Consider the following 11,006-nt stretch of genomic DNA (forward strand, 5'->3'; position numbering starts at 1 on the left):
CCTAATGGTTAGAATGTGCGCCGTGTAATATTAGTGTGTGAATTCAATCCCTAGTTTCTACTCTCTCATTAGTTTTGCATGTTTATTAGCATTACTCCTTCAGACATATGCTTATACAATGGTGTGGTGACAAAGTGGTGTAGGTCCCAAAAAATTTACCCACTGTGTTAACTTCAGTTAAGTGGTCCACTTAGCGTTGAAATGTGTGAATATCTTGCTTTTCGAGAAGAAAGAGTCTAATTTAGAAAATTGAAAAAAAAAAAGGGTGCACTTGCTCTCCCTCTCTCGTGAAAGGAAAAAAGGGCAATGCAGCCTTGGTTTTCAGAATAACAAATTAACACTTTTAACTTGATTAACATCTATAATTAATGAAGCTGTTCAAGTGCTGTTCTTCTCCATGTAGGTCCAAATTTGGTATGAGGTTTTAGCCAGCGGGCGCAATATTGGCATCTCATCTCATGTCCCTCACGCAGTTTACGCCATTAAAATCTGCAGAGCTTGTTACGAGTCACGAGCAGAACTTAAGAAGCTTTTAGGATTTCAGGATCTTTGTGATAGACAAGAAGAAGTCCATGTGGAGTTTTTACAAACAAGTATAACTGCCTCTCTCATTTTTCTGATAAAGGATATCCCCCCCCCCCCTTTCGTTTTTACGATAAGGTTATAAAAATTCTTTTGAAGATGCAGTGCAGTTTCTTGGTGGTGCTTGTGTTTGTGGAGCCAAAGAATGGAAAAAATGGACGCTTGTGTATGTATATGCTTGTGCTCGTAGCCTCTGTATCAGGCTGGGCTTGCGATGACGACAGATGATTCTGCATCCTCTTGCAATGGCTTCCTTGCATCAGCTGCCTGCCTTCTTCCAGGTGGTGTGCGTTTGCTCTGTCAAACTCAAAATAAGCTTCTGTCAAGGTTCACTATAGCAAACAGATTCTGCAGGTCAATGCATTTTCACAAGCCTAGTAGCAAAGACAAAGCAAAGCAGTCATTCATATTACAGTGGATCTGCGCAACTTGGGGTGGTTCTTGGATCATTTTTAGAGGTGTTGATAATTGAATGCACTAAATCATGGTGAAATTCATCGCTCATGTGTTCATGCATATAAATTTTCTATCTTGCCGTTTCCTTCCTAAATTGCTATTGAAGAGATGGGCTTTTGGAGATGCTGAAGATGCTCCTTTGGTAGACTTCACTTTTTGGGTAAAGCATTGATCTGGTCTTAATGGTCCACCTCGTCCAGAGACTCTGCTCTAGCTTCAGAAATGTTCTTGCAACTGGTGACAAACTCTATACATTCATATATTGATGATATCTCCAGCCTTCAGTTTCTTACGGAACGTCATATGTTCGCATGTCAATGATATCTTCCGCTTTCAGTTTTTGGAAGAGATAGTTCAGTACATCCAGCTTTTGAGCCTCAAATATATAGGGTAGAATGGGAATGTGATGGCATGTGCTTATGTTGCAAAAGTTACCCAGACATGTTGGTCTAGACATTGCTAGTTCAAAAAAAAGTTGTGGTAGGACTTGCCCTAAAAATCACAAGATAGAGAAGTAGCTAGTGCAGAACACATAAAAGATAGCGAAAAAACACAAGGTTCACCATATCTCTATAGAGCTTACAAATATGGGATGTTTGAATGCTTGAGTACAAAAGCTGATTGCATGTGATGCCAAGTGCATTGCTAATGAGACAAAGGATCAAAGGAAAATGATGGAAGATTATGCCAAGACCAAGGGCTGAGTTCTAAAACTAACTAGAACATCTTAAACATAGATCAGCCAATAAACTAGCCAATTCACAAATTAGCTGAAACAACAATGCCAAGTGCATTGCTAGTGAGACAAAGAGGGAGCCAATGCTAGTGCCCACACAACTAGTGACTCATTGTTGTACATGACTATCTATTGTCTGGTATATCGATTCCATTTCCTAAGCATATCTTTGAGTTCTCTCTTTGTGGAGTTCTTCTGTTTTTCTTCCCTTGTGTTCTGCAGCCTATTACAGCAGTCTCCTTCACTTCCATCATTGCACTCACTATTAACATGGTATCAGATATCCATGTTCGATCCAAAGGTGCTGTTTTTTGCTGTGGACAGTCTGTCCTCACACCTTCCTGCCACTCATCAGCCTTCTACTGTTTGCTGCTGCCCAGATGATCTATCCTTGATCAAAATCAGCCTGTTTTCGGCCGTCTGCTGCCTGTGTTTTTTCTACAGCTGGCTGCATTTTGATTTTCTATACTATTTTATTATTGTACAGCTGCATTTAAAGTGTGGAATCCCTGCATTTTTCTGTTTCTGACCTTGTGCAGGCTGGATGATAGAATTTTCAGGTCTTGTTTTCTATAATCTTTATCTTCTAGTTGTGTTTGATCAGAATTTCCCGGCTAGTAGTGAATTGACCTTTGTAGCAGAATGAGTTCTTTGACTACAGTGTGTGTGTCCAGATGCACAGTGAATTGTTGAAAGTTTTATTAAACAGGTGTTTGAAGCCAGGCAACAAAATATCATTCTAAAGACTGAGTTAAGAGGCATTTCATGCACTCAAGAAGGCAGTCACAGAGGAGCTCAAATGATGTCTAATAAGAATGAAGCATTTCAGACATATGCACATAAGAAGGCAGTTACAAAGCTGCTCAAGGGACAGTTAAAACATATTATGTACTTCTTTCAGAAAACAAGAGAGTATGGGCTTGACTTGAGCATTTCCAGCCTGTTAATAGAAAGGACCTTGAAGATTGTGGACTGCACTAACTTTGCATGAGTTCAAAGCATGCTATCGACTTTACCACCGAAGTGACGTTGGTAGCTCCAGACAAGGAGTCATAATGCTCTGGCAGTGTTTCATCATACAGTAGCTCTTCTAATTTCAAGCAAGTGCTCCTTCAGTTTAAGCACAGAAATGGTCTACTCTACATGGCACTGATTGGTACAAAGCAATGTGGGAATAAGGGTTGAAAATAGGTAAAACAATTAAGCAGGAGCATCAACAGCACACTCAAACTTAATTGAAATATGGCCAAGGATTTTAATTGCTTACTATGACGTGCAATAATTTCAGGGCAGCCAACCTTCAAATATTTGCTTTACCTCTTTCTGGAGCCAATCCTGGATTTAATTAGTTAAATCTGGTGCCTGGATCACATTTACAGTCTCCAAGTGCTCCCTTTCATTGCAAAGCACTGTTTCTCTCTCTCTTAAGATGAATTTTGTTGCTTCTAGCTCAACCGTCTTGATCTTTAGTTCCTCCTGACGAGCACATACAAAAATGGCTAAACATTAGTGTGGATGCCTTAAGCATATTGATTATCAGTGGAGTTACCTCAAGATCACATACCTGAAGCAGCTTGAACTTTTCTGTTAGATTTGCCAAGCTTTCTGCATCATTGGAGACTGGGAGATTTGGTAACATAATAAGCTTGTTGTTTGCTCTTGTCTGCGATTTTGCTGATTTTCCATTCCCACGTTCTTCTCTGTCTTTTTCTTTTAGTCTCTTCTCTGTAAGAGCAAGGAGATCTGTCTTTCGCTGGAGTTCCTTTTGGATTGCAAGTGTCTTTTTCTTAAGCTCTTCTTTGTCCTCCTCATGTTCTGAAATTTTGCGTTTCAGGTCATTTGTTTGCTTTCGGAGTCGAATCAGTTCATTCCGTTGATCAAGCTCACTGACTCTCTTACTTGCTTTGGCATGCATATCTTGGAGTTGTAAGACCTTGTCTTGCAGAGCAGATGTGTCATGCTTTAATCTGCCAATTATGTCATCACTAGTTTTGGCCTTTGCTTTCCAGCTTGCTAGCTCCTCAAAGAGTCTTGCATTTTCTAAGTTGAGGTTTCTAATAGAGGCCTCTGCTGTGTCTTTTTGCTGCCTTTCATTTATAAGGAAGGCCTTGAAAGCTTTGAAGTCCACTTGATGTTCATGTGCTTCATGTTTTGTGTCTTCAACTGCACATCCATCCTTCTCACCATGAAGCGAATGAATTTTATCTTCCAATTCAGCCACTATACCATCAATGGGTAGACTTTCGATTTTCAAGTTTTTCAGCTGCTGAACTGTGCTTTCCAGTATGCTCCTTGTCTCTGCTTGACATTTCTTTGCTTCTGCAAGTTCAGATTTTGATTGTTCTTTCCTTAACAAAGTATCCTGTAGGTTGTCTGTCAGTTCATTATTCTGTGTCTGTAGTTTCTGAGCCTTACTTTCATACATAACTAATGATTTGCTCAGTGACTCTTTCTCTTCCAAAATGGCCATAAGCTGTTGCTCCAAACCTTTGATATGAGACTCCTGAACGTTGTTGTCCTTTTGGATTTGCTGAAGCTTTTCTGCCAAAGCCAGTGTTTCAGTTTTCGATTGGTCATTCTGTAGTAGAGCATCCCGGAGCTCATTTGTGAGTTCCTTATTCAGTCTCTGTAGTTTCTGAGCCTTGCTCTCAAATGTAGTGAATGATTTGCTCAGTGTCTCCTTCTCCTCTATGGTTGCCAAAAGCTGTTGTTCCAAACTGATTATATGAGACTTCTTAATCTTCTGGTCCTCTTCAATTTGCTGAACCTTTTGTGCCAAAGTTAGTCTTTCAGTTTCAGCCTCTGCAATCCTCTCTTTCATGTTCTTGATCTGTTCCTGACTTGTTGCCAAATCTTTGAGAAGCCGTGTGGTGTTAAGTTCATGCTCTTGAAGATCTTGGAAGGCTTTAGAGCTGTTAAACTGTACATGCTTCACCTCTTGTTGTAACTCTGCATTCAAGGCCTCCAGCGACCAGAGAGAGACTTCAGCTTTTTCTTTCTCAACAAGAACTGTTGCTATCTGCTCCTCCAGCTGGCTAGTATGAGCCTCTCTCTGGGCAAATACATTTTGAAGATTCAAACAGTCCTCTTTTGTTTGGATCAGTTCTTCCATGACATCTTTTAGCTCCTGCTTTAAACAGACAGTCACTTCCTTACTGGCTTCATACTGTGAAAGTGACTCATTCATGTCCTTCATCTGACCTTGACTTGTTGCTAGATCTTTTGAAAGCCTTGCAATTTCGACTTCACGTTCATGAAGCTCTTGCAAGGCTGTATTACTGCTTTCCCTTGCATTAGTCAGCTGCTCTTCTAACTCTGCATTCAAGACCTGCAAAGAACTCAAAGTTGCTTCCACTTGCTCTTTGGAGACAAGGAGTGATGCAATCTCTTCCTGCATTTTGGAAGCTTGGATCTCTCTATCAGTCAATGCCTTTTTAAGACTCAAATATTCATCCTGTGCTTTGAGTAGGTTTTCATTGGCAGTTCTCAGATCCTGATCTAAATTAGCAATTACCTCGTTGTTCATTTCTCTTAATGTTGTATTTGCTATCTCTAGGTCATTAACTTTTTTGACCATTTTCTCATAATCTTCAGTCATTGAGGCTAACTTTTCCCTCAAGCATTTCAGCTGTCCTCTCTGGGACGCCAGTAATGCTCTCTCTTTTTCATGCTCTTGACCAACTTCCCTCATGTTATTTAGCTCATTCAAAAGAGAAGAATTTCTTTCCTCTGAGCATTTCAACATTATCTCCAGCTGTTCATTGTGAGAATGAAGTGCCAATGATGAAGATTTGAGGTCATCCAGGTGTTCTTTGCTGCTAGTGACTTCAGTTTGATACAATTCTTCCAGCAGATGCAGCTTTTCCTTGAGGTCATCCACCAGTGCTTGGAGGTTTTCAGCCTCTTTCTCTAGCATATTTTCCTTAAAAAAGGACTGATCCTGTATGTTGACCAATTCGGATTCCAATTGTTGTACCAAAGCATCTTTTTCATCTGCTTTAACCTGTAGCTGCTGAATCTGAACAAGAAGATTTGCATTTTCCTGCATGATATCCTGTGAATCTCTTTCTAGCTTTACCATATCCTTCCTCAAAAGACCAATGGTCCTATCAAGTTTATCAGCATCGCTGGTCACTTGCTCCTTCAGAGCGTTTTCCAGAGATGTGACTGTCATTTTCAAACGTTGATTATCCTCTTCAGAATCCTGGAGTCTCTGCATCCAATGTGCTTGAGCATCCTCAAAGTTGGCACCATGTCGTCCACCTTTCAACCTGTGAGTTTCGTCCTGAAGCTCTTCTATTACTTTCTGTCTTTCCTGCAACAATTCTTCCAGGTCCTTTATCTCCAACAAAAGTTCGGAGTTCGACTCGATGGTCTTTTGAAGCTGTAGCCCTAGACTTTGTCTTACATGATTTTCATGAGCCAGTTCCTCTTTCAGCTCTCGGATGGTAAGCTTTGCATCTTCTAGTTCTAGATATCCCTTGGGTTGCATGAACCTCCTATCTTCCACAGCCCTATGCATGGTCATGAAATGATCAGCTTCAAATTTGTTACTTTCTATCTCTGTTCTCAAGACAAGCAGCTCATTGGTCATGTTGAAGACAGATAGTTTCTCTGTTGCAGACTGTTGTTTTAGCCTTACCACCTCACTGCTTGCTTCCTGTGCACGATGTAACTTGTAAGCTGTGTTTCTTTGCAACTCCTCAAGTATCATTGCTGTGGCCTTGGTGTAAACAGACCATCCAAAGGTTTGCGTGAAAAACTTATGTCACGGGCGGGAGCAGCACTCGTCATCAGTTTCAATATGGAAGCTGTTGAACTGTGCTGCTCTGAACTGGAAATTTCAACATGCACCCCTCTTCTGTGAATCATTGGCTTACTATCGAAACCAGATGTTGGGTCAATGAGATGAGAACGCTGTCCTCCTCTTTGTTGAGACAAACTCCAGCACTCTCGGACTTTCTGAAATTCGATGGCTAGTACCTTACTTCGGACGAAGTCTTTGTAGATCTATGAGTATGATCATCCTGCACAACCAGTTTGAGACTCTCTGAAACAACTGACAAAGCCACATTATCGAAGGAAAATCTTGCAGTTAGTCAATTAAGGATGCAATTTGGATTGAACAAGGACTGTTATATGATTCTACAGTGCTTTTCGAGGAGATGTGTGGATTATATTCATGATTAAGAGAGACTTAGGTGGTATCACAGAAATGACAATTCCACGAGGGAATGTAAGGTGTTACTGGAATTAATCATAATTACAAGAAGTTTTAGACAAGTTCCCACTATTATTCCCACATTGTGAATTATGTCAACATCATAAGCTTCTGCTCAGGAGAGAATGCATACGTAGCTAGGTGCAGCTTTTTTGGGGGGTGGGGGGCAGCCACCAGTCCCCCTGCTCCCAGCCACGCCTAGCTAGGTATGTGGTTCCTCCCGAGGAGAAGCTTACGCCAATGGGAAAAATGTCAAAACGTTCTTATAGAGCAGTGCAATGCTGCATCCCAAAGAAGTCTCAGAACTGGATTGGGCATGCAATCGAGCTGCAAACAATGCTACATCTCAAAGCAGTCTCAGAAGTGGATTGGGGCATGCGTTTGCCTCAAACAAATCAAGCTGCATGCAATTGTGTTGCTTTCACATCTGAATCTAGAAAGGCAAAAGGAATGGTCAAGCAGCACAAGAAGAGACTGGGCTCGAAAGTGCATGCAATCAAGCCGCCTTCACATCTGAACCTTAGAAAGGTCAAAAGAAATGACCAAGGAGCACAAGGAGAGAATGAATGGGTTTGGAAAGGAACCTGCTGCTGCTGCTGCTGCTGCTTGTATATCTGATGGTTCTAAATGGGGAGGGAGGTGCCACTCCATCCATATTGATCAAGCTCAGCGGCAAAAAAATGAGAGAATGGGATGATGATGGTGGTGGATGATGGGTCCTGGAGATGCAAAATAATGATTTGGTCTGCAATTTATCAGTCGGGCAATTGCAGGATTGCTCGTCTCCTTCCTTCGTCATTAAGCACCCAGAAAAGACCCAAAAGCTTAGTATACGATGGTATTTAGGTGCCATCATGACCTCACCATGATTGACTATAAACACGCAAATTTACAAGATGGGTCTCTCCTGAGGATTGACATTTAGGTGACGAAAAAGCTTCATTGTAGGTCCCCGCCTACTGTTTTAAGCTGTAATTTAGCTTTCTAGTCCAAATCAATATTTGGGAAAAATCATTTTTTAAATTGATGGATTTACCGGGAGTCTTGGATTAAGGTGATTTGGATTTCTGGTCCAAATCAATATTGCGAACATAACCTTGATGATGGCTTACGTCGAAAGCCCGCGTTTGGTCATTACCCAAATATGTAAACATTCCCTTTTCTTTTTCCTTTTAATACGAATTACTATGCCTTTCTCGAAAAACCAAATTTGATTTTCGAAGAAGAAATATGATATCTTTCACCAGTGATTTTCGACATTTTCAGTGCGAAAGTAATAGCATCAAATTGTTGGGAATATTTATAAATTATTGGAGATATAACCTGCATCATCGATTTTCGACATATTTTTTTCAAACATAGAATAATAATACTAATAATTTGCATCGTTGATTTTCGTCGGTTTGGAATATTTAGAATTAGAATAATTTTGGAATTGATTATTGGTATTCATTTCGAATGTTTAGTTAGTATTTCGAATATTGAGTATTTATTAAAAGATGTGTGCTTTATTCCCGGTGGAAGGGCAAGTACTAAGAACATCAATCATTTTTGACTAGTAAATTAAGATATTTTCTTTGAACCGGAATCCACGACGACATTGTCGGTGGCCATTAGCCGTCCGATTGCCGGCTCCGTGGCCTGCGGATCTACGGCTACCATCCACGTATGCAGTTTTCCTTCACTAGAAACAAAACCTTGGATTTGAAATATAATAAAACGCGATTGTATCAACACCAATATTTACAGCACCCCAAACCTTTGGTTTTCTTTATAAAAACATTAAGGATGATCATGTTGTGCACTAATGAGGTGGCCTTGCCAACCACTCTCTCCCTTTTTGAAGATGACTCCACACCTAGAGCCTACACCCTACCTTTTGGGCTCTCCACCAAACCCCCAAGCCTTAAGCTTCGCATATACCTCATAATGCATCATTGCCTTTGCATCCAAGCCTTCCAAATGTGTTGCTTTTCGTTCTCGTCCTTCGTTGAAGCCAACGCTTGTTCATAGCATCTTACCAAGCCATCATCATGTCTCCTCGTTAAAGCCCATGTGTTAGATCCATACAATTTGCAAACACTTGCAAGGGTGCACTTCAATTCTTTGCCACACTATTACTTGGTCAATGTGCATGTTCCAACCTTTGTTTATTCATTTACATGTGTTTGCATAGGTTTTTAAAATGTGCACATGCTCCCCAAACTGGGGACTTACAACAATCAAATATGAATTTAATGTGAACCAATTTCATCAAGGTGCTACAAATATTCTTGTATCATTTCCTCCTCATTTGTACATTAAATTAACGTCACCTTGAATGGTTCCTTAAGAAGTTCCAACATGCACATTTAACTTGCATGATTATCTTGATGTTATCCTCCTAACCACTACTTCAATGTTTTCAAGTATTTAGGATAACAAATCCATTTCCATGTGCACTATTTAGTGCCTTTATGGTTGTTTTATGGTGGCAGATATAGAGCTTTCAAGTCATGTCATGGCTTCTCATACCCATACACTTTGTGTCACCAGAGAATACAAAAAGGCAAATGAGGAGAAATCATTCATTCAATGTTGTTGGATATTCGATCTTGGACCAAATATAATAACAAATCTAAATTTGATAAGGTATCTAATTAAGCTTTTGAAGGATTGTGAGTAAAAGGATAGCTAGGGACTTGAGGTTCGCATCCAATTGCAAAGGGTAAGTTTGACTTTTTGTGGATATTAGATCCACTCTAGCTAAACCAAAAATGCAAGCAAGAAAAGTTTCATTAGTATAAAATTGGAAAAAGGTACATCTTCCCTTTCTTAATATTGTTCCTTGTCTTTTAAAAGAAGAAAGCAGTAGGTAGTACAATAAAGAAAATTTCTATGATTGTGCTAACAGGCACATAATCTATTCACAACATCATGGGATTTAGTTATGTTTGTCACACAAGAGATCAAACCTTTTTTGGGCCTCTTAATTTTGAAATTTACACTACCCATTATGATATCATTTGTGACAAGGTGTTTGGAGGTTGTAAATGCAATAGGGTTAAACATACATCCATGATGGTTATCATATATGTACATAGGTGATATCCATGTTTAAACATGCATTGGGATTTGGTTATCATTTATTAGCATAGGCAATGTCCATGATCATGATTGGAGTCGAATGATTACCTCTTTTTAAAAGTCATGTTTTAGCACACAAGTTTGCAAGAGTAGTACTTATTTGTTCATTATTTTGTTGCTAAGTGGTTTTCCAAGGGGAAAGTACATGTTTTATCATTACAAGCTGTTAAACCACACATGAGTGCTCGCTTGCTCTTTTGATGTTTGGCATTTCTATGGAGCCATTGGAAAAACTCATAACCATCAAAAAATTAAAATGTTCAAAAGGGCTTTGTAGCTCCTTAATGAGTGGGAACTCTTTGTAAGTGTTATAAATTTACAAATGTTTCTAGTTTGAAATGTGGAGACTATAATTGTGCATGAGTCTAGAGGGCAATTGTTTTTTATTTAGAAAACTCAATTTCCAATGTAATGAGTTCGAAACTATCATGTTGATGTTTATTGGGCATTTGCATATTATGCATGGAGTAGAAATAAGAACAAGTATGAAAGCTTAAGAATGTGAACACTACATATCTTCTTTGCCATCATGTCTCTCTCCCCTCCAAGGACAAAATGAACAAGCTTTTAAGGTTGTTTTCACATCAACCTTATTCTTACGAGTGGCATGACCTTAGTGTCTAGTATGCTATTTCTTAAAGTTTTAAAGGTTTTTTTCTAGTAATGATTTTAATATAGTTCTAGTAATTCTAGAAAATCTCTTAAAGTTGTATACATAATTAGATTCAACATATGTTATAAAAAAGTAGTTGCAATAGGACATTGAGATAATAAGCATGTTTTTTGGGCTCAACAAGTAAACCTATGTTTCATGTGCCATTAATTTACAAATAAAAGGGTAGTAAAGCCAAGGTTATTAGTTCTAAGGTTGATAAATATTTTAAT

General features: G+C 39.3%; 1 protein-coding gene across 2 annotated transcripts; it reads right to left on the bottom strand.

The window, feature by feature from the left end:
• Positions 1–293: 293 nt before the first annotated feature.
• LOC148031200 (uncharacterized) lies at positions 294–7,866 on the bottom strand. 2 transcript variants are annotated; one of them, XM_087684735.1, is made up of 4 exons: positions 7,580–7,866; positions 3,339–6,801; positions 3,092–3,250; positions 294–879 (listed from the first exon to the last, which is right to left on the bottom strand). In XM_087684735.1, exons 2-3 carry the CDS (start codon positions 6,486–6,488, stop codon positions 3,116–3,118), a joined length of 3,285 nt encoding a protein of 1,094 aa, XP_087540861.1. In that variant the 5' UTR covers positions 6,489–6,801; positions 7,580–7,866; the 3' UTR covers positions 294–879; positions 3,092–3,115. The 2 variants fall into 2 exon arrangements, with proteins under 2 accessions (XP_087540861.1, XP_087540862.1); XM_087684736.1 differs by having other exon boundaries at positions 3,339–6,824.
• Positions 7,867–11,006: the final 3,140 nt, after the last annotated feature.

Source organism: Lygodium microphyllum, chromosome 9, assembly GCF_053477565.2.
Source record: "Lygodium microphyllum isolate KBCC chromosome 9, Lygodium_microphyllum_v1.1.10, whole genome shotgun sequence".
In the NCBI taxonomy this organism is placed as follows: Eukaryota; Viridiplantae; Streptophyta; class Polypodiopsida; order Schizaeales; family Lygodiaceae; genus Lygodium; species Lygodium microphyllum.

Bases quoted from the DNA above. Each gene is read 5' to 3' on its own strand.
- LOC148031200 (XM_087684735.1), bottom strand. From the start codon at position 6,488: ATGATACTTGAGGAGTTGCAAAGAAACACAGCTTACAAGTTACATCGT. The intron at 3,251-3,338 runs GTATGTGATCTT...TGTGCTCGTCAG, and splicing joins AAAAGTTCAAGCTGCTTCAG to GAGGAACTAAAGATCAAGAC.